This window comes from Argiope bruennichi, chromosome 6, assembly GCF_947563725.1.
Source record: "Argiope bruennichi chromosome 6, qqArgBrue1.1, whole genome shotgun sequence".
NCBI classification, from domain to species: Eukaryota; Metazoa; Arthropoda; class Arachnida; order Araneae; family Araneidae; genus Argiope; species Argiope bruennichi.
In genome coordinates this window covers 92,244,274-92,269,893 of record NC_079156.1, presented here as the reverse complement: position 1 = coordinate 92,269,893, position 25,620 = coordinate 92,244,274, and the positions used below count along the sequence as shown (strand labels likewise).

Here is a 25,620-nt window from a genome sequence, read left to right as displayed (position 1 = left end):
CAATTCGGCTTAAGCCTTCGAAAAAGAACTAAAAAAAATCACGATTAATTGATTTAGATAGAAAAAGAAGGAAATTTTTAACTTAATGCACGGCAACGTAGTATAGTGTGCAACCACTGCTATGAAATAATTCATCCATATTAAATTATTAATCCTATTCTATACAGTTGGCATTTTTGTCCTTTAAAAATAGATTTCCAATAATTTATGAATTGGCTGTCGAAATAATTCGTATTTTGAATTTATAATTAAAGATAGGACTAAAGATGGATGTTTATAACATTTGGTATTTTTAAACTAATAAATTAAGCTCAATAATAATTTTTTACCAGTAGTCATAACTCGTATTTATGTAAAAATATGTTACAGCAAAATTAAAATTCATGCGATGGAAGAATATTCTAATGCAACTGGCAATTTTAGTAAAACAAGATTTACATATTCTTATAATAACTGATTATTATACTATAACTCATATTATAAGTTTGAAAATTTAAAAGTTAGGAATGTTAATTTCGCAGTAGTAATAACAGATTTCGGTTATCTTTACTTTTCACGTATTTAATATTTATGCATTAAATAATTTTAATAATTACAACTTATACTTAGTTAAAAATTTTAATTTAAAAAACTAACTAATATAACTATTTTTATCAAGTCGTTTCTATGAGTTTTCCAAAATTTCTCGAGAAAAATTGCCATTTTAATGCATATTTTCCACCATTAGAAATTTTTGATAAACATTATAAAAAATTAACAAATATCTTATGAATCGGATTTTTAATTTAATATCCCAAATATATTTCCTTTCGCGGATAATATAAAAAATATCATATTTTTCTCCGATTAGATTTATACATAGTAAAAGATGATAAAGAAAATTTTATATTTTGTGGAAAATTTTGTTTTTAAAGGCAAACAAGAAAAAAGAATATAATATATTTGATAATTATTTATTTTAATTCTACTTGTAATGAAATAATGTTCCTAATTTCTAAATGATAATCTAGTTTCGAATCTTTAAAAAATATTAAATTCATATTTTATTCAAATTTTTATTTAATTTCATTATTTTGAAATCTTTCTGATGTTTCAAAAAAATTTTCTGGATATATGAACATATTTAAAATGAGATGTACCTATTATTTCTTTATCTTGCTATCTTTTTATTTTTTAATTTTTTTTTTATTTTTAATTTTTCTATATCTACAACATTCAAACTTGTTGAAGATTTATTTTGTTTTGATTTAAGTCTCCAGGTATTGCAAAAAATGCAATAAAAATAAATATTTTGGAAAGAAAATTTATTTAAGTTTCTACCTACGTTTCAAAGTAAATAATATTTGTATAAATGTAGATCATATTTTACACTAAAATTGCAAAATCAATGGTGTTATAATCATTCGGATTCTAAGATAGTTCAAATATAAACTACTGCACTCAAAAAGGAACTAATTTTGTTACAGTAGAATAAAAACATATAAAACTTATTTATTAAGTGTTCCTTTCAATATACAAACTACCTTGTGCAACTATGCACCATGATGTAAAAGCAAACTAGAAGTCTGTTTTTGGTCCAAACTCCAGAGTCTTCAACATAGTACTTCTTCAGAAATTGAGAGTCGTTGCCCATACAGAAAATGCTTCATTACAGGGAAAAGTAGCATACAGGATAATCAAGCGAAAAACTGGCAAAAACATACGAAAATTTAATGTTTTGGGAAATAATTTGACACCAGAGGGCATTTCTTATTGCGATGGACCAATCACTACTTGATTTTTTTCCGTGAAACTTGTAATTACGAAATATCAGCATTAGCAGTACATATTTAAATTCAATGAAAGAATTTCAGCAAGTAGGCCATATGCTATACCTCGTTCACTAATTTGAGAAATATTTTAAAAATTGAGGAATATTTTGAATATACTAATATAAATGAAATGAATGTCAAGAAAAGGTTTATAATCATCCTCTCCAGTCTTCAATATTTAATAAACAATGTATCATTTTGATATACGAGCTGAAAATTTAATCCGAAAATCTTCTCAAGTCACCGAAATTTTGCCTGTATCATGCTAACAAATTTCCACAAAATAATTCAATTTTCTGCGTCCCCTGCAACTCTGCAACAACATATTCCCGCCGCAATTATAGATTAAATTCCAGACGGTTGGCTTTCAATATGGAAATTTGATCAACAATTAGATGGGCGGCATCATACTCAAAGTGAAAATTTATGCATGGAGTTTTCGGATCAAAACATGCAAATGCAGAGTTAATGACTCATAAACGTTTCATCCGTCGGTAATTGTTGGTAAACAAATGAAACTAAGGGAATCCATTAAGTTTCTCCCTAGCAAAGAGAAAAATGGAATTTACCGCAAGTGAGTGCACTTTTGAAATTAATGATCTTGTTTTAATTAAGGAAGAAAATGCTAAGTCTTTTAGAGAAGTAGATTTGCCTAAACTTTAGAGGTCTTTAACTAAGAATACCTCAACACAACGGTTTTCCTTCTGGTCGTCGTTTGAATAATTTGATGTTCATTTTTCGAAATTCTTTGCATAAAATATCGCATATACTTTTTACAACAATTTTTTTCCCAGAAATTTGAAAACATTCTAGAAGAATCAACTCAGTTTTATTAGTTTTAATAATAAAAATCCAAAAGAGTCTGATATTCCATAATGTTTATTAAAGTATAGTCATAATACAGGAAATGATAAACTTCGGCTATTAAAATTCTTTTTTAAGAGTTTCGAAGTTTTTTTTAAAGTATATTTAAACGACTTTATGTCGTATAAACGATTTGATGTTTCGTTTTGAATGTAATTTTATGAAAGTGTCTGTTTTTCAGAATACTGGAGGCATTCTAGAAGTATCGATTCGATTTTTACCATCTTCAATTTTAGTAAAGTACTGATCACGAATGCACAAGACGCTGAAGTTTGTTTATATTCTAAAATGACTCCTAAAACATGTAAAAGAAATAAGATCAAAATTCTGTTCTTAAATTTTTAAAGAATAAATTTGGAGCTTCTGAACTATGCCTTCTTCAAACTGATGGCCGTTTGAATAATTTGACATCCATTTCTAGATGTTATTTGATGAAAATATTAAAAATACCTTATTACCGCGCATTTTTCAGAAAATGATGACATTCTAGAAATATTGAATATTTCCTCAGTTTTCTACCATCATCGAATTTTAATAAATGTTTAATTAGGAAATTTCAAGAACGACGTGGTTTAGTGTTGCTTATATTCTAAAATGTTTTTCCAAAATATTTAACAAAACATAGATCAGAATTTTGCTCTAAAAATTGTTTTAATATTATATGGAATTTTGATCAAGAAACGTTTCAACGAAAGAATTGCTACTGCTAGTGGTTGTTTTGAATAATTTGATGTTTTTTTACTAGATTTATTTGATAAAATTATCGAAATATCTTATTACCGTCCATTATTTTGGGAAACGAAGACATTCTAGAAGCATAGGTTCATTTTCTACTGTAACTGTTTAGTAAAGCGTGAATTATGAAGATTCAAAAATGCCTTATATATATAATATTCGACAGGATTTATTTAAAAGAGAACGTCTTAGATCAATTTTTTTTTCCTTTAAAATTTTTTAAGGGCTCTTCTAATTTTAAGCATATTTTTTAATTGTTTTTAATCTTGTGAAAATTTGATATTTAATTTGTTTATTAGATATCAATCGAAAGTTAACTTCGAAATAATATAGAAAAACATATTTTAAAAACAAAAATATGTTTCCAATATTTTATAATTTTCAGTAGATCTCCTTAATAAATATTTATAAAATAACTAATATTCTTTATGTTTCCGAATTAATTTAATAATAATCCGTTAATAATCCGTTTAAAATTGATAATAAAAAAAATCCCCAAGATTTTTCATATCGATACAAATAAGATTATTTTTAAAGCTAAAATTTTTGTACACTTTTCTGGTGAAGTAGACAGAATACAAAAGTGATTTTTTAGAAGTGAAAAATTTCTCAAAGAAATTCCACTGTAATCGGAATTTCTCATTTCTTTGCTGCTTGACAAGAAAAATAAGATTTCTTCTCTTCTGTTTTACTGTATTATCAGTTCTGTTAATGAGAGAAAAGTAGGTGGAATGCTTCTAGTTCTAGCACATTACCAAAAAGGGGATTAAATTTCTGGTATCGTGGATTTTAGATTACGGTACGAATCAACTGGAAGAAAGATAATTCAGGAAGCCATTCTTAAAACTTTATAAGAGAGACTTAAAGAGAATTTCTCCATTTTAGATAAATAGTTAGGCTTAAGAATTCGGCATGTTGTTGCAAAGGTGCGTTTCAGCGTAATGTTGATTTTTTTCTCCAAATACTCGCCTAATATGGAAATCATAAAAACTTCTATTGCAACTCTATAAAGCTCAAACATAACGTTTTTTTTTTTTTTTTTCGACATAAAGTTGCCATTATTCGTTTATTTTAACATATATATAATGGTTTATCCCTAACTTCATAAAATAATATACCCATCTTTCTTCATAACATAATATATCCAACTTTCTTCATAACATAATATACGCATCTTTCTTCATAACATAATATACCCATTTCCATTTTCTTTTAAATTGTGAGAAAAAATTATTTTGCCCCTAAAGAATTAACTTCTCTGCTCGCTCCACCGACTAACCCCTATGAGTGACGCTGCACATATTCTGGGACCAAGACGTGATACCTACTCGCTCCCTGTTAAAGGTATGTCTTACTGCTAGCAATAAGAAATTATAAATACATTCATAACTAAATAAATTTTAGTTATTTCAATTTGCATGAATCGCTAACATTAATTTTCATCATTTACTAAAAACTAAATCATTTAAAAGTTAAAATAGAGTCGGCTTTATTTTGAGTTCACATGTGCTTTTTATATATAGGTATTGAAATAATTAAGGCAATTAACATTTGAAATATTTCAAATGGAATAAAATCCTTAGATAAAATAAAAGGAATTAATGTTTAAGGAAGATAGTATGTAATGATAAAAGTTAGAAGAATTGTAACACTACATTTTTTGATAGAAAAAAAATCATGTTTAAAATCAAAAGATTTTTCTTTTTTAAAAAATTCTTTAGAAATTTGTAATTTTTTGGAAAAAAAAACTTGTAATTTTTAGATTTTTAATACACGGTAAGGCATATATAGCTAACTAAACCGGACTTATGTTAATATTTTTATTATTATTTACTAGCCGCCTTTGGCGACCAGCCGGTTTGCCAATCTTAATGTTCGTTAAAATTTTAATAATTAAATATTTTATGCAATTTCTACTTTAATAGTTTCTTCATCAAAATATTTTAAAACTTCAAATTTTGATTATCATATAATTCATTCATAATATTATAAAGGCCTTCAGTTGTAACGTAATAAGTATCTCTCTAATTCTCTGTTAGCTCCCGTAGAATTTATACTTTAAATTAAAGTGGAAATGATTAATCTACAATTAATATAATAATATTTTTTTACTAAAACAAAGCATTTTTTTTATAATATGATTACTGAAAACAGAGTCGCTGAACATTTAAACCTTATGGGCACTAAAGAATATCTTTCTTAATTTATGTAATATCTCAAGAATTTGTCAACAAAATTTTCTCAGATTCATCATGAGCAGATCGATTCATTAACAATGTTTAGTTTTAAATGAATCAAACACTAAGAAAATAATTAGAATCGTTTAAAATAATCGGTCGAAAACAGGTTAAACAACTACTTAAAAACGATGTACTTAAAACTATAAGCATATACAAAAAATATATAACTAACATAAATACAATTTACTTACAAAAGCATGCAACTAACCCAAAAATAATTTAAATCATCCATTGATAACGTTATCATGGCAACAATCAGAACAGAATGCGCATGCGTGAATTTTCTTCGCCGGTTACGTAACGCAAATACGTGATTTTTTTTCTACGCCAGTTGGGGTAACGCTATGCGGATTAGAAATTTTTAATTTCCTTTATTCTGTTTTATTTTAATTCAAAAGTACTTCAGAATGAATCTGAAAGATTGATTCATTAACAATGTTTAATTTTAAATGCATCAAACATTAAGAAAATAAACAGAACCGATTGAAATAATCCGCCGAAAAATTTTAACCCTAGCCTCATTACTGTTGGGAGAAAAAAAAACTGAAGCCTTTCTCGTTTGGCGGTGTGGAAAATGGAAGATTTTTTTGGCGGGAAAGTTAGTTTTTAATTAATAATTAAAATTCTAATTAAAAATTCGAAAAAAGGAACCCCAGGTGCACATTCCCAACCTCCAAGGTATACATGTACCAAATTTTGTAGCTGTATGTCAAACGGTCTGGCCTGTAGAGCGCCAACACACACACACACACACACACACACATTGAGCTTTATTATAAGTATAGATTAGGCTGAAATGTATGTTATTTACAATAAATAGATGCATGATTCATAATTGTTCTTATTTATTGCAACAAAAATTTTGTTACATTTTTCTTAAACCTTAACATAATAAAGGCCTGCATATATGTTTATTTATTTTAACTGAAATTACCAAACATAAAATATCTTCAAGACTTGTTTAAAAGACACTTCTACAGGGTTAAAATTACTTACTATTCCTTATACTTTAACATATTGTCTGCATATATGTCAGCGCATTTTTACTGAAATTACCAAACATCAAAATCTTCAAAACCTTTTTTAAAAATTGCTCCAAGGTAAAATTACTTATTATTTCTTATACCTTAATATTTAATGTCTGCTTATATGTCAGCTTATTTTTACTGAAATTACCAAACATAAAATATCTTCAAGATCCTTTTAAAAAATCTCCTCCAGGGTTAAAATTACTTATTATTTGTAATCTTTATAAAATTACGATGCTCTAGCTTTTGATATGTGGGGATGCAATAAATATACATGACGAATGAGTTCAAAAGAAATTCAAACAAACATTTTTTCACGGTCATCCTTTACCCAAAGATAATACGTTCAACGAATTGTTCAAAATGAATGAAATCCAGCAATTATTGAGATAAAAAAATAAAGAGAGAGAGAGGGAGAATCTAGTTTAAATTTATGTAAGCAGAAAGAAAATAATATTTCTTTAACAGGACAAAACCAAGGCATAAATCCTTTCTTTCTGAAAAGGCAGAATGGCCGGCCAAATTTATTGCCCCCAGACATAAAGGAAAATTTTATTCGTGAATATGAATGAAAAAAAAAAGGATCGTAGTGCAATTGTTTAACGAGGTGAAATAATGGCATTCGAAAAGTTTGCAGAACGTATATTACATAATGTTATAATTTATAAATATACAAAAACTAAATTTCTATAAGAATAAAATAATAGATGATATATTATGAAATATTTATATAGTACATGAAAATGTATTTATTAAACAAAATTCAAATTAGCGTTGCATCCATTTTTATAATTAGCTTATGTGAGTAAATTTTTTATTAGATTAATTAACGATGAAATATACAAGGTTTGTTAATTAGATTTGTGATTAACAGTTAATTAAGAAAAGTGCATGATTCCTAAATAACTGCCTACTTAAATAAAAAATTCCCTACTAATTAACAGTAGAATGATTAGCATGTGCTTAAAAATCACCATATTAAAAATTAAGAAACCGCTATCACATAGGCTTTTCAAATTATAATTTATAAACATATAACTGTTATTCAGTGGAACATTTTACTTAAATAATATAATTTAACGTTATCTTTGTAATTAATAAATATATCATGATATGCATATTTACAGATAAGAAAAATACAACAAAATCAAAGCTCACATTCTGTTTCATAATCAATTTATGCTTTCAGCATTTACTGTACTAATTCATTGGACGTGATGAATATACTAAATTTTATTAATTAAACTTATTATATGTATAAGTTTTTCTAATTAGATTTGTAATTAACAGTCAATTAAGAACAAAGATCCGCTTCTAAGTAACTATTCTAATTAAATAAAAATAATAACTGCCATTAATATAATTTATATACACTTTAAACTTAAAATGAGCTCCAGAATTTATAGTAATGAAGAAACAGCATTCATATTTACTTTTTAAAAACCTTTAGTTTATATTTATGCACTCGAAAAGGGATTCTAAACTTTTTATAAAAAAAATGTAAAAAAATCATCGAAATATGATATGATTGAAATGTGGAATGCTTTTTAAAAATTTGCTGAACTTCACATATAAATTTACATTCATTTTCCTTCTGAGCTAGATTAACGCTTTGAAGAATATGCAATTTTTTTTTCTCGTTTTTTTAAAAAATCATTTTAAAATTTAACTGCGCATTTTGAAAAAAGATTTATTTACTTTTAAATTTAATTATTAAATGGCATTAAAATATTAAGATATCCGAAATTATAAACAAAGTGACAGAAAAAAAAATGAAATGTGGATCTGAAATCGTTTGCTCTAGTTATTAATTCATTTTTTTCAATATAAACCTTATAAACTTTCGTTAATTAAGCAAAGAAATGGCTTCTAAGTAATTAAATAATTTTATGAGTATTTATAAATAAATTAAAAATGAAAAAATAATAATTTTAAGAGTATTTATTTTGCATAAATCTAAGAACTTCTTCTCTAGTTAGGAATTATAAGAGAATAACAGCATAGTTGAAAAAATTCTTAATCTTAAACAGAAATTTGAAAAATTTTTTGACTCTCGTAGTTGTAATTAAAAATTTTGACTTCCTGGACAACTTAGATTATTTCTCTCTCTCTCTTCACATAAAAAAAAAACTCCGGATTATTAAAACAAACAATTCACCAAATAAATTTATGTGAAATAAAAATAAAACAAGTCATTGAAACTCTTTTTACGAAACACTGTCACATAGTTTTCGAATGACACAGATATCAGTTTACCAAGACCAATACAACAGGAAGATCGAAATTTTGCGTCGCCATTCATCCATTTTGAACTTTGATGAACTCATTATACCGGAATACTGAAAGCGAGTTAATCTCCACATAAATAATAATATTTCGGTCCCAACCTCATTAGGGGCTCGAGTCGACGGCTGAAACTAATTTAATCAGATTCTTTGATATGAAGGAACAAATCATAACGCCTACTGATTATTCATTTACCGGAAAGGGATTACGTAGGCTGCTGATGACGTAATGGAAACGAAAGGGGTGGAGGGAAAGGTTACTTACCTTTTTACCATCTAGTTCGTGGGTGCCACTAGCTAACACTTTATCTACACTAGTTGGATCTGCGAAGGTTACGAATCCGAAACCCCTGCAAAAGAAAGAGAAATCATTGTAAATATATAGATTTAGTTATAAATTATTTAATTTTCTCTTACTTATTGAATACTAATACATACCCCTCCCCCCTTCTTTAAGATATATATGTACCAAATGTGGAGGTGGAGGTAAAATGATATGAGCTTTAAAGCGACAACACACACACATGATGAATTTATCGCAGGTATAATCCTGTACTCACGTTTTAAATAAGAGTGCTAAATCATAGAATAAATACTTAAATATTTTAGAGGAATAGTTTAAAATGGTGTAAATATCATTGTCACGACAGATTCTACTGAGTAAAATGATATACAGATTAATCTAAATTCAAAAATATGTCTGCCTTGACATCTTTTATTATCATTGTTTGAGATGCAATCTTCCCCAAATTTGTAGTCTGATAACATATTTTAATTATGTTTATGATAAAAATGATCACCATTATTTCTATTTGATTACGCCAGGTCATAATAAATACAAATTGAAAAGACACTTTTATTGATGTATTAATAGAAAAGGTAATTTAAAAAAAAGCCTGGAAGTCAAAAGAAAAATTGTAAAAGCGTGGAGGTCAGATAGGACTTAGTAAACTTGAATTGTAATTACGTTGAGATTGCATCTTAACTTACATAAAATTATTTGTAGGGTTTTTTTTTTTTTTTTTTTTTTGTTCTTATGATATATATTTTTACCTATTGATTTCTGCCACTTAATATTCATTTTTATAATAAAATTTCCTGATGGAATTTTATTTCATTATTGAGAATAAAGATATAAAAATGTTGTTATTTTTCTGATATTTTAAATAAATTTCTATTTAAAGTATTTTTTAAAATATTTGATTTCCTTTTATAATTGCGTAATTACGTTTAAAGTTTTAATTCAAAAACAAGCAATTACGAAAACATTTTTAAGTTCGTCCCCCTTTTTTTTTAAATTTTATTTTAAACACACTATAAAATACTGTGATTTCACCCCTTTTTCCCCATTAAAATTTAAAATTTAAAAATATTTTGTAAGGATAGCATTCAAACCAATTTTTGTATAAAAGATTTAATTGGATTTTTTTTGTAGCCAATAAACTTTGCTAATTACTTAATTGCAAAGACGGCCAGTTTAGTTTTATAGGCAAGATCTCCACTGTTCTCTTAGGTTTAGAAAACCTAATTATTTTAATTCAACAAATATTCGGCAGGTGGCGATCATGGTGAGATCTCTTTAAATCTATTCACATTCTTGCGATGAAACCAGAGACAACAAACTTCAACGAGCTCACAAAATTTCGAAGAAACTGCTCCATCAGATACTAAAATGCAGCGAAGTAGAAGTATCATTGAGATTATCCATCATTCCTGCCTTAAACAAAAGAAAATACAAATGCAAATTTTAAATAAAGAATTGGACACGATTTTTTTTCCTTCTAAAAGCCATCCATATCCTTCCGAATATCCGATCCATCCGTGATTCGTTCCAATAAGAGCAACTTCCGCATTCTGCCTGACGAAGAAAATCTGGTCTTTTTCTCCGGATTCAATCAATTTTTGATTAAAAGTTATGACGAGTTCACTTCCGCTTTAAAAAAAATAATAAAAAAATACGGCAGCAGAGACACAGTGGCAGGACGCGAAAGGTCAGTGAAATATTCGCCGTAATTGGCATAACTACGGTCGATTTACGACGATAAATTCTTCTCTACACGGAGCGGCCTTGTCGAGAACACAATAGTCCGTTAATCTTCGGCCCGACGAGTTGGAAGCTTTTATTTATTTATTTATTTTTCTACTCTCTTTTATTTATTCTTCCCAAGACGGAATCCAAAACGGACGCCGAGTGCGAGCGTCAAATATCTGCTGACGGTAGGATGTTTCCCGGTTAATGAATATCCACCAAAACATTCCCCCACCCCTCGTAACTGTTTCAGAATGAAAAAATATATATATATGTTCTTCAGGACCACACACAAATGAAAAAATATATACCGCCACTTACTTCCAAAAATATACGGACACTTTAAAAAAAAAAAAAACTGCGTCGCAATTTCGGGAAATTTCTATACCAAATAAATATTTCTTATACTTTTTTTTTCTTACCAATTGAATTCAATCATAAAAAAAGAAAGCAAAGAATATTAATAATTAAATATTAATTCTTAGTTGCGCAGATATCTGGCTATTTAGTGTATAACCTATAATTTTAATTGTCCCATGTGAAGTTGCAATATCACGTGAAAGATACGTGCCCAAACCAAACTGCTTGCTCATGTAAAATTCGGCAAACCCCTGTTTGAGGCTATATAAGTTCTGAATGCGTTCCCAAGGTCTCTTCTGCATGTTGTCTAGTTTTCCTTGTTATACTTGTCGCTCGCTGCCTGTTCATGGTTTTAATAAAGAACTTCTTAAAGCATCTAACTCCTCACTACTTCTCAGAAATTGGATTTCATACCTATATTTCATAAGGTCTAACTATCTTTAAGATGAAGAATATAAAGAATTGCTCTCATTAAAAGATATTCTACTGCCATTGAAGATATTCTACTGTCGTATTAAATCATCACGTTCAGATACCCCCCACCCCGAAAAAAAACATTTTTGAATTTATCCCTGACTATTAAAACAATAGTTCAGATGCGGAATCAGCAAAGAGTACGAAATTCAAACTCAAACTCAAAATTAAAGATTTCTATAAGGGTTTGGCTAAATTTTGAGAGTATGCACACGAAATAAGCAATTCAGTGAGAATATATTTGCCACAAATGCTCAAAAACATAATCAACTCGAAGATAAAATTTAGTCTATGACTTTGTTTGTAGATATGATTTGAATTTAGGTTTGAAAATTCTTCAATAGGTTCACCATCTTTCATTCTGCTTATTCATGTGTAAGTGAGAAGGCAAAACCGGCTAGATGGGTGAATTTTGGAACATGAATTTTGCATCAAAAATATAGAGCTGTGTCTAATATCGCCTACTTCAATTATCTAAGGATATGTATTCTGTCTTTCAATGAATATGTGAACGCTGTAAATAAAAAAAACACAGCACTTTTTACATATAAAATATGTTACGTGGTTAATTGGAGACTTGCATCTAATTTTAAACCTAATTCTCCCATGAGAAATAATACAAATGTATAATCTATTCATTTCATTAAACTGCGGAGTTGAAAACAAAGCGTACCATTCTGTTTACGTATTTAAAAAAATAAAGTCAGAAAACTCCTATTAGTTCCACCACCTCTCTTAAATAAGTGCAATTTTACATGAATTTGCAACTTTTAAAATATCTATTATTGGAAAATATATCAAAATGCCTACCGAAAATATCTAGATATATAAAGAAAATGGATTTAAGAACCATGTTATATTGAAAACAATTTCTGCTTTTCTAACAATGCAATAAAAATCAGACAATTCGTAAATTTTTTTTAAAGATTTTCATTTATAAATTCTACACATCCTTGGTTTTCCTAACCACGGAGTTTATTATTTTCAAAATGAAATTATATTCAATATATGAAAAGAATAGTATAAAAAATGCAGCTTTTAGGTACATAAGGTATTAAATTTATGTAAAAGAAAACAACTATGCCCTCCAGCATTTTGCAAAAAAAAACAAAAAAAACAATATAATTGCATTGCGCAGCACTGTCTAGGAAAAATGGAACTAAAATGCTTCTAAATTATTTTCTTCGTTGATAAAATTCTTAACTTCGAGAACAAACAATAACAAGGGAATTTTCCTTGCTATTTCTGTGTTGGAAAATTTTAAGCAAATTCCATTCGCTTTTAGAACTGAAAAATACGATATTAAGTTCTCAGATTTGTATTCAAAATTTTCTCAAATTTCAATTATAGAAAATTTTTAATTGAATTATTAGTTGGGACAAGTAAATTTCTCTTTGAAACTTATAATATTTAAAACAAATTGCATTTGTTTTTAGAACCGGAAAATACGCTATTAAGTTCTCAGATTTGTATTCAAAATTTTTTCACATTTCAATTATAAAAAAAAAAAAAAAAAATTGAATTATTAGTTGGGACAAGTAAATTTCTGTTTGAAACTTTAAAACAGCTTTAAATTTTAATATCATATAAGTCTTTATATTAAATCCTTATAAGTACTAAGTTAAAAGTACTAAAATTTCAATTTTTAAGTATTGTCTCAAAGAAAGTTAGGACATCATTTATTTATGATATGAAGACCATCTGTTTGCTGTATGGTAACAGATAGATAGTTTTTTAAACTACAGTAACGTCTTAACTAATAAAAGAAAAACCAACTTTCCATTTAAATATAAAATTAACATGGTTTTTAAGCTGAGGCATTCTTAAAGGATTCTTCTTTATCAAAACCATTAAGAGTCAATGAATGTAATCTAATAAACAAAATCTCCATATTCGGGAATATTTTGAAATTTGGCTGACAAAAAATTAGAGATACATCATTAACATGATGATCAAAAGTACTTAAGGGTTCTATAATAGTATAAGTCATATGATTAGCAAAATTTGAAGCTTAAAAATATTTTATTGAAAATTTTATCTAGCATTAATCCTGGCGAACTAGCTGGTCACCAAAGGCGGCTAGTAATCTAATAAACAAAATCTCTATAATCAAGAATAGTTTTAAACTGTATCAAAAATGTATTACAATATGTCAGTTGCTTTAGTGAAAACATTTTCTAAACAATCCAGATGAATCGATTCAAGTATACTCACGGTTAAGGGAAGATGCAATTCCGCAAATAAATAAAATATATAATTGGATGTTATATTATGTCACACACACACACTGAGCTTGTGATAATCAAATAAAAATTATATAATGTAATTACAATGTGTGCATACATTGTTTTCGAGCATTTTTCCAATAAAGAAATGTTATGATTTTGTTTTTAGATGCCATAATGTAAAAGAGAAAAGAGATTAAGGTACAAAAAATTGTCTATTTAACAATCACGAATTGCAGAAATATTTGGCTGTGGAAATTCAGATGAGAAGTTTAAAGTTTACATCAGGTAATACATTACATTCCTTGTAGACTAAACGCTCAATTTTGTATATGTTTATAAGCAAACTTATTTAAAATTAATAAATTTTGATAATTTAACTAAACATATTATAAATTCATAAATAAAATGTATAAATACAATTTAAATTAAACTAGTTCGAATTAATTAACTAACGATCAAGAATTTTTTTAATTGATTTAATTTGAACTTATTTACATTTTATTGCTATAATATCGTTTTCTGTTTAAATAATGAAAAATATTAGTATAAAACGTTATTAAGTATATCAAAGAATGATTTAGAACCGATAAAAAGTTAGAATTGAACTTAATACAAATTATTTAATGCTAGAATTAGAATTAATTATTTGTAAGCGAAAGATAATACAGAGTTAAATATAAAAAGAAATCATCCCTATGTTACAAGCTTAGATAGCATAACGCACAAAAGAATCAAAATCTAATTTTTAAAATTAAAATTACTTAAAACAATATTTTTTCTTTATTTTTAAATTTCATTCACAATTTTTCCATGCATTTACGAGGAGATTCTCAACACGTGAAAATCCAACTTCACCCTCCAACCACTTCAGTGCATTCTCAATATAAATAAATCTTCCGAAGATGACTCCACACCTCCTCTATACATCCCCGTGAATGAATGCTTTTTCGGAAACGGGCGGAACGTTAATATGTCTTTGTAGACCCTCTATTCACCCGTGTTCTTCCGAGAGCGATAATGCAGCTGCAACAAACAAACACGAAAAAGATTCGGGAAAACTTCTTGCAAAATAAATAGACTTTAAAGGGAGGAATTTGTCATTCCTCGGCCCTCATCTCTCACTGCACATGACGAAAGAACACAAGGGGTTGAATAAGAAGTGAAATAAACTGGACCAAATCCAGGTATTTTGCGACGATTTGTTATTCCGGAGCTGTTCGCGATATGTCTTGTGCGAGCGTTGTTTTGGTGCATATTCCCAACTCCACCATACCCTGTTTAGAACGCTTCATTCCTAAATGCGCCTACGAGGAAAATTTCTTCAGATTTTGGGTCTGGTTAAAAGGATTGCCCCTGGAAAGTCGTAGGGGAAGAAAGGTTATTTTAAGAACATAATGAAAATTTTCTTTTCATAAATAAATATTAAAACAAAACTGTTAACATAAATGGATTGAAACATTTAATTACCACTTCGTAAGAGATTAACTTAATAAGATCCATAATGTCAACAAAATTTCTAATGTAAGGCACTATAAGCGTTTTACGGTTGATGTACGACCACGAGCTTGTAAATACTTGAAATCATGAACTATTCGGGTGTTAATAAAATTACCTTTTGCCCCACATTTCCAATTCCACCTACAGGGAAAATTTCTTGAGATTTAGGGTCTGGATAAAAGGATTGTCCTCGGAAAGACACACAGAAAGAAAGGTTATTTTAAGAACATAATGAAAATCTTCTCCCCAAAAATTAACTTTAAGACAAAGCTATTAATTATTATGAAAAGAGAATTAAACTTTACTGGGACATAAATGGATTGAGACATTTAATTACCACTTAGTAAGAGATTAACTAAATAAGATCCATAATGTCAACAAAATCTCTAATATAAGGCACTAAAAGTACATTACGTTTGTTGCATGACCGCGTACTTGTAAATACTTGAAATAATGAAATATTCAATGGTTGATACAAATCCAATCTTTTAGTTTATAAATATCTATAAAAGTGAATTAGAGGCAAGAGAGATAACGTTGAAAAGTCGATTTTTGGCGAATATTTTCATTCAATAATTCTTTCAATTTTCATTCAATTTTTCTTTAATCTCAGAATAGTTTTATTTTTCTATAAAAAAGTTGAATTATTTCGGAAGTTATGCTGATTTTTATAATTTCAAAATTTATTTTTTAATGTTGCATTTATTTTTAAATTGCTATTTTCTCAAATTCGAAATTTTGATTAAATCATATTGCGACTTCATAAATTTAAATTCAATGTATATATATATATATATATATATATATTTAATTTCCCACAATATTTCAATATGTTATGTAGTTCTTGAACTATAGAAGAAGCATTCTGTTCATTAAAAATATTTACAGCTGCCTTTATGCTTCATAACATGAAAATATTAAAGATTTCATGTTATTTATCAGTTGAATCGCAATATTTAAAGATAAGATAGAAATACAGCTTATTTTTTAATTCGGAAACCAGGTAATATATTTCATGAGTTTTCTTCAAATTTTTGAATGAATCTTTTGACTGAATTTTGAACTGGACAGTGTTTACTTTACTTCGCTTTTAAATCCTCCCCCCCCCTCCATCCAACCCCAAAAAATGCGTTCCGTTCAATTTTCAAAACACTTTAGCTTTAATTAATAAATTTTTGCTCCACAGAGTTTTTCCAATCTATTTCATACAAGAAGTTTAAAAAACATTAATATTTTATGATTTTTTTTTCGTTGTTATATGTTTTAACATGCATTTAATATTTAAAAATTCTAAACAAATGCTGCATATCGCTTCATCCTCACTTTTTTTTTTAGAATATTTACTATAACTTTCATTTTCTCAGCTTAATCGCCTGTTCCTCATTGAGCTTCACGGGAATGGTGAAATCTCCAAATCAGCAGTTTCATATCTGTTACATACATATTTTCAAGCACCCCCGTTTAGAAGTTATAAAAAGTTCGAGCATGTAGTTGACACTCTCTTTTTAAGATCTGAAGGTAGCCGATGCTAAATAAATTCCTGTGTTCAAATCATTTAAAATTCAATTTTAAAATAATAAACTAACGTAAAAACAATATTGAGGAAAAAAAATCAGTTCTTTTTCAAACGTTCGTTTGAAAAATATCTGCACCATCTGTTTCATTCGTTTCAAAAATATCTGCACCAAAAACTTGATATATATCTTGAAATAATTAAATTACGCTGAATAATTATTTTCTTTGGTTAATTTAATAAACGATTAGCAAGTGAGTTTAGTGGCATATAGTCCACATGTGCACATATGCACAAGCAAAGATGCAATTCTAAAGCAATATGAAAAATAACTGCGCACGTGCCAACTGCATCCTGACCTTTCTAATGAAAGAATAAAATAAGCGTAATGACGATGGAAATTAGCATAAAAAGCATTTCTTAACTTCATTAACTAGGCGAAAAAAATGAAAATTGTTTATCTTATTCTCATTAATATTTTTAATGGGACGATAAGCTCTAATAGATAATTTTTTTCAACCTCTTTGTCTCCAAAATACAGTTAGTCACTAGATAACACTAGATAACGTTTTTTCTTTATTATTATTATTTTCCCGTTTTGTTATTTTTTTCTAGGAAAAGAAAACATGAAAATAATTATTTTCATTATCGGCAAATCCCGCCTTCCTAAATGAAAGTTAATGAATCATTACTACCGCCCTCGTGATAACACACTAAGGATTTTTAAATGTCTAACTTTCTTATTAAAAACTCCGCCGAGGATGTTTCTGACGGTAATTAACTATTTAAATGATGGTCCTTAAAATGTAATTAGCCCCACCGTTGCTAATTAATACCACGAGACTGAATTCGTTTAGCATTTAGCATTAGCACTCGGAGGAAAGCCGTAAAAAATCATCCAGGAATTAAAAACAAATGAATGCATCTCCCCTCTCTTGTCTCGAGTTGTCATCGTTTATGAAAGAAAGTGTCAACCGAGAAGTGTTAAAACCCTTAGCTTCAGAGCTGAGGACTTTTAGTTAATTAAAATTTTAAAGAATTCGCCCAATGGCTTGGAAAATTTTGAGTTAAATTTGAAAGGTATTGGGAAAGATAAAAATGCTCGTCGCATTTCTCTCTTAAGCACATCTGGATTTTTCGTTTGTAGCAGCACTTATTCGGCGTACAGCTCATTAGCTAGATTCAACTTATAAAGGGAGAAAGTATTGTGAGAGAATCAACTTCTGATTATGCCTTGCCATGTTTTTTTCAGTAAGGCAGTTAGAAATCGGTTTTATTTTTGCGCAATGTATTGTTTCGAGTTCACTGCAGATGTCTGGGACCAATTCCTAAAGAAAGAAAGAATGAAGCAATGGATTGTTTCATGAGTAACAGTTAATGTTATTCATGAAAAGAGTAGTATAAGTTAGTATGAGTTAACAGAGCTATTGAAGATCAATCTACAATAGTTCCTGATCCAGGATCAGCCATAAAAAACATCAAAACGTAATTTTCATTGTTGGAAACAATAATCTTTATTTTAGATCTTTTTATTATAAAAAATCGATTGAAATATACATCATTATTTTTACTTCAGAAACTATTTATTCCTTTTAGGGAAATTTCAAAATAAATTATCTAATTTCAATTCTGTGCTCAAAATAATAATGTTAATTTCTTTTGTTGTGAGATTTAAGTCTAAATTTTATGTTCAAAGTTAATTAAATCACGGATGATTAACATTCTAAAAACATTCTGTATTTTCAATGTTCAATAAATCAACGAAGATTAATATTTTAAAAACGTTCTATATGTTCAATGTTAAATAAATCACCGAGGATTAACATTCTGCAAACGTTGTGTATGTTCCATGTTAAATATATCATCGAGGATTAACATTCTAAAAACGTTCTGTACGTTCGATGCTAAATAAATTACTGAAGATTAACATTCAAAAAGCGTTCTATATGTTCAATGTGAAATAAACTATTGAGAATTAACATTCTAAAAACATTCTATATGTTCAATGTTAAATAAATCACTGAGGAGTAACATTCTAAAAACATTCTGTATGTTCTACGTTAAATATATCACCAAGGATTAACATTCTAAAAACGTTTTGTATGTTCAATATTAATTAAATTACTGAAGATTAATATTCAAAAAGCGTTCTGTATGTTCAGTGTTAAATAAAGCACCGAGGATTAACATTCTAAAAACATTTTGTATGTTCAATGTTAAATATACCATCGAGGATTAACATTCTAAAAACGTTCTGTATGTTCAATGTTAAATAAATTTCTGAAGATTAACATTCAAAAAGCGTTCTGTATGTTCAATGTTAAATGAATCACTAAGGATTAACATTCTAAAAACATTCTATATGTTTCACTTGTTGATTAGATATCCCTTCCGCAGCATTCAATGTGTTGAAATCTAATAAGAAAATTCACGTGGCATTACAGTCACCTGATAAACGTGCTTGCGCATGTTGTTTACGTTTTTTCTTCTTGGAAGACGTTCGGTTGATTGCAAAATTAAATTGTTGCGGAATATCCACATTATCAGGTGACCCCATTTACATTCACCGGCTTATAAACTTTCGTAAGAATTTTCATAGCATTACTTTTCAAATAAAATGTCTTAAAATATATTTCATTCAAATTTCAGAACATTCTTTTAAGGGACAAATTCAATATTTTTCAAAGGAAAAGATTAAAAAAAATCAATGCTTTTTTTTCCCATATGAAACAAAACGTTCTAACTGGAACTCAATGAATTTAAATTCGTTGCAGTTTTACTTCAATTTTATTTAAAATGCCTCCTAAAGTTGAAATTTGGCAATGCTATACTTGCAGGACGTGATTTCCGCAGCACAATAAATTTCCAGAAAGATAAAAAAAAAATAAAAAATTGGCATTCTATTTGGCGTGGGATGCATATTATATTCCAAACATAAAACGTCAAAGAGCTATAGCACAGTCACGTCAATTTTATTCAAAGTTTCTGGTGAAAAAAGTCTTTTTTTTCCTCCATCCCATTCACCTCTTGCGATTGACATTTGGATGTGATTTCCTTCTGACTTTTCCAAAGGGAGCCTTTTTCCCATTGACTTGCATTGAATAAACAACATCTGGAATTTCTGCTTCGATTTCAAAAGTCGAATTACTTTCATTCCTTCGGTAACAACGGAGAAGTTATTGAAAATTAGACTCGCTTGTGTGAAGCAATTGGCAGTTATGAATTTAATAAAGCCGGGGAATTCACTTTGTTAACGCTGTTCTTCAGGCTAATACATTTTCTGATACGAAGAAATCGTTTCTATCGTTAATTTGAAGAATTTAAAAATAATATCAATATATTGTACAATATTTTTGCGCTATGAGGATGAGATTTTATGATATTTCTATTTGTGTGGTCGCTAAGGGGTTCTGTAAAAAGTCCGAATTAGTGTAACAGTCATTTATTTACAAGTTACGTTACACACAGACAATTTATATACAAAAGTTTGGAATAATTTTAAGATATATGTATAAGAGCATGGATCAAAGCCTGCAGCATATGCCGTCACTTGACCTGAACTGAATATAACGTCACAAAGCTTCAGAGGACGCTGTCTGACGTCATCAATCAATTATGCTTAATATTACAAGAGCGGCTATATATTTATTTATTAATTCTATTTATATATATTTTCTTATTTTTCTGATTAGAAAGCTGAAAAAGAACATATTGTAATGAAAATTTTGCTACTTCTTAATTAAAAATAAAAATCAGGTTTAAATAAATTAACAACACTAAGCAAATAAAATCGTGCGAAAAAGATAAAAATGAATGGGTCAGCGACTGAATACTTGAAATAACACACACACACACGTGCGCGCACACACTTGCATGTATATGATGATTATATCGTCTGTAGTTGATCATTCTACAAATCTGCAGTTTTTGTCTAATGCTGCCAAAACTTGGCACATGCCCTGTTCAAAATAAGAGAAACATTACTGTCAGCTTTTCAAAGTCGAAAAGTTAATTAAAATTTCATTTCATTAAGAATTAAATAAGACTTTAGTGTTTTTCTATGACATCTTTCTTAACCGCACAAAAATTGTTTTTATGCATTCCCAGAATTCAGAAAATCATCTTTTTCAATGATACCAATTTCTTGAAATAATTGAATTTATTAATAATTTTTCTCTAATTTAAAAGTTTTCTAATTTTATGCACAATATATAACAATGCCTTATGTCGCAAATTTTTTTAACAGATTTCAATCTTTTGTCAAATTATTGAATCATGTGCTTTATTGCTAGTATTAAAATTAAGACAAGGTATTGCTTTCTTTGGATCTTAACATCAAAGTATGATTTTCACTTCCGCTGTTATTTCGTATTTCGTTTTCTATTATGCAAGTATAATGAATACCTTTTAAACATTGCCTTTATAAAAAAACAAAAATATTTTTATGGAGCCAAGTCCAATACCTAATTATTTCTCTTTTTCATTTTCTCTAGGCCTGGGGAACACAGAAAAAATCACACCAGATTTCATAATCTTAGAATTGTTTTAAGCACAAGATCAGAGCTTGTCCTTCAAAATTTTAGGACATTAAGGACAAATTGGAATTATTTCCTACGAAGATCTTAAAAAAAGAAAATATTCCCCCAATAAAAAAGAAGAAGGAAAGCAGATAATTCAACTCAGGAGTGAAACAATCTGCAAATGATATCCAAGAACCAAATTTTGGGAGATGATGTCAAATAAATCGTTCTCTAGAACCAAATCTCATGATTACAACACTCCAACAAGAGGTAGTTAATAGGTGTTCTTCTTTCAGAACCAAAACAGCCATCAGTAACACACGCCAACATCCACCGAAATGCAACAAAACACTCCTAAACAGACAGCCGATGCTGCCTGCATCAGCAATAGTAATCTTCCGTTATAGGAATAAATCTATTAACTTTCTGCGCTCTTATCACATTTCCTTAATGAAACAGAACTTTTCCCTGTGTTTCATTGGCCTCATATTTCAAGCAGGTTCATCCAGCAGATAGGCGAAACTTTCTACCTGTAATAATTCCTGCACGCGTGAACGAAAACTCCAATGAAACAGAAGCAAGCCAACTCCAATCATCCAAATACTTTTTCTTGTATATATACCCCCCTCTAGAATTAAGCAAAGAAGCACTTAACTAAGTAACGTTCCCTAAGCAAGGAGAAACAGGAGAATAAAAATCGGCAAATAAAAAAAATAAAAAAAAGATACACCCTCGATCCGGTTGCAACGTAATTGAATTAATTTAGCTCTTTTCATATATATAACCCAATCACGCCAATTCCCACCAGATTCTTTCTTTCGAGGCACTTTTTTTCCCCCGCCTCGTGTTTGGCGATCGCCAAATTTCCCGTCATTGCATGTCAATTAGAAGAAATGGAGCATTGTGGGAAGACTAGCAAAGATGAGAAATTATTATGTGATGTTGTTTCTTGAAGTAAACCTTTTTAGGCTTACATGGATAATTGGTTAAACGATCTATCTATCCTACGTTATTAAGAAGAAACAATTTTTGTTCTTTGTGCTGTGCCATCCTCCCTCAAAGATGGCGGCGAGTAAACATAAAGCAAATAATTTTTTTTCCCCGTTCTTGATGAGAGAAATTAATTTTTTTTCTCGACCCTTTCAGCTTTCAATTAAAATTTTTGCAAATGCTTTCCATTGTTTCAGTGATTTCTTAATTATACGGTGGCAACAGGAAGCGCTTCTTCAGATGATGAAAGCGCAGTTGGAACAAAGGATGAACTGAATTGTCGGTTTCACTTTGACGAATCGAAAAGTAAGGAGAGAAAAGCAACTCATTAATAGTTTCATTATCTTCCCTGTAACCTATTCCTTAATTTGCAATATCTTATTTGTGACTGGATTAATTAAAAAAAAATGTGATTTTCGCTTTCTTTGCTGAATCTGTGTTATCAAGGCATGTACGGATTTTTTTTTCTGTGCGATTAAATAAACAAATCCGAGAAGTAATAGCTTTCTTTGATTTAAAAGTGTTTAAATATTTATAATTTATTGAAAGATATAATGGAAATTGCCTACTTTGTAAGGTTAAACAATTTAGACCAGCAAAAATATTTCAAAGATACTTCAATTATTTTATAATACATTTAAAACATTTGTAAGGTTAAACAGTTTATACCAGCAAAAATATTTCAAAGATACTTTAATTATTTTATAATATATTTAAAATAAAAATTAAACAAGAAATATTGTGGAATTTTATTTTAGCAGGAAACACAGATTATCTAATCTCATACATGTTCTATCCCATTAAAAAATATATTAATCATGTTAAAATTTAATATGTTTTTCTGTGTGTGTAGCTTGTGATGAACAACATTTTAGTACAGTTGCGACATTACTTACACGAATAAGAAAAAAGTTAGAGTAGAAATTACTACTACTCTCCAGATAATATCAAAGAAAAAAAAAACTTAAATGGTGAAAATATAATAAAGCTATAATAAGATATAGTAATAATGCACTTGTACTTAGGTTTTTGTTATTATTATTACTATTTTGTCTTTATAAAAATAATAAATTGTGATCAATTTTGTGACATGCATTGTAAAATAAATTTTTAATTAAGTTTATATGAACCTAAATATGAATGATATTTTATTCGTTTTTTAATTTATTTGTTAATTATTTTTTTGATTATACTTTTTATTATATTTAAAATTATTACAATAATTTAATTTAACAGTATGGAGGAGAAGAGAAAAACATCTTAATTAAATTATGTATATTGCAAAATCCAATTCATAAGCGAAAAAAAAAAAAGAATTTACAAAAATCTTATTTAAACTTTCGATTATAACTTAATTGATTCACCTGCAGTAGCTAGCAACGAAAAATTTATTTTCAGATATTTCATTAAAAAGGTTCATATTTTCTAACATCAAATAGATTTACTAAAATACAATTTCTTGGGGTAAAAATTGTAATAAAGAGAGAGAAAAAAGTAAATACTGTCGAGTAGGGATTGAACTTTCATTAATGTTTATAAAGTACACATAATAGATATTCATTTATTATTTAATTACAACTCAGCAACCCCCAAATGCAAATAGATTTTCAAAAGAAAAGAGGAAAAAAAAGAAGAAAACATTTTTCGACAAATTCAGCCTCCAATCATTGAAGTTCAATTCGTTATTATTTTTTTTTTTTTCTTCTTTAAAATGAATAACTAAAAAAAAAATTGCAAATTTCAAAACCAAGGCGAATAAACCTAAAAGCAAACAAAATTAACGATTTCGAGATGTCAAAAAAAATTATGAATTTTTAATAAAACTAAATTTGATGATGCGAAACTCAAATGGAAAGCTCTTTAAATGGGAAAATAAATATAAATTATCAATCCCTTCGCATATTTCGTTATTTATAAAAGAAATTTCAATATTGAAGAAGCAGCGATAGCCCGGGGCTACTACGAATAAAGAGCGGTTTAGATTTTCTTGCTCCACTCTTGAGATTTCTTACAATATCGAGTGGAAGAACTACATCTGTATTCTAATGTCTTTGTTCCAATTCATGTATTATGCAAAGTGTGCGGATACAGAAAAATATGGATGTAGAAGTTTTTATCTCAATGCATTGCGGATCATAAACTTTTTCCATCGCAATTTTTATCCGCTGATGCTTAAATGAGTGCTGCATGGATTTTATAAAAAAAAATGCAAGATTTAAGCGAGTAGATATGAGCGTATGATAAAGATAAATACTTGCGATGAAGAAATTTGAAATAAATGGAAGTATGGAATTGTGTAATGATTAATTATCATTCAACCGATATCAATACTTAATTAAGGCTGAAAGTTAATGTGATATTTGATGTTGAAGTTTTCTCTTTAAAATAAAAAAAAAGCAAGGAGTTAAAGTAATAATGAAAAATATGTTTAATATTTGTTCTTTCTCTATTAAAAAAAAGTCAATTTTCTATGAGAAAAATTATTTCTGAATTTGTTTTTATTTCTTCTAAAAATCGAGGTGGTGGAATCTATTTTTAGTTTTTTGATTAGGATATTTTAAAAAGTAATTTGATTAAAGTAACAAATGTTTGGTTTAAAACAATCTTAGTTTCTTAATAATTCTTTACTCAGACTTTATTACAAAACTGCGTTTGCAAAAACAAAAAAGCGAGAAACAGAAACGTAAAAGAAGGATTTTTATTTTTTCCGAAAAGAAATATTTCTATTTTTTTTTATATATCAAGAACATTGCATATCCTAAATGCATATTAAATATAATTCATAATAACAATTAAAAATTGCTTAAAAATGTATAGTTACTGAGAAAAAAGGTTTCAAATATGAATCCAAATAAATTTAATAAAGAGAGTTTGATTACCGAACTGGATTCTCTGTATTATCAACTTTGAAATTCAAGATTTTATGAAATTCATAATTCATTTAAAATCATCAAAAATTCAAATCGAAGTCTGAATCTGCAAGTCATCTACTCAATGCTCATCATGCAAAGATAATTGCGACATCAACTTCTTCCACTGCCTACAA

General features: G+C 28.2%; 1 protein-coding gene across 8 annotated transcripts in view; it reads right to left on the bottom strand.

Annotated features, from left to right (window-relative positions):
* The window catches only part of LOC129971466 (RNA-binding protein Musashi homolog Rbp6-like), a 573,575-nt gene that overhangs the window by 426,487 nt on the left and 121,468 nt on the right, over positions 1-25,620 (bottom strand). For all 8 annotated transcript variants that reach the window (XM_056085255.1, XM_056085256.1, XM_056085258.1 and 5 more), the window contains exon 4: positions 9,229-9,313. In XM_056085255.1, the coding sequence (XP_055941230.1) occupies positions 9,229-9,313 (85 nt within the window). The remainder of the gene's footprint in view (positions 1-9,228; positions 9,314-25,620) is intronic.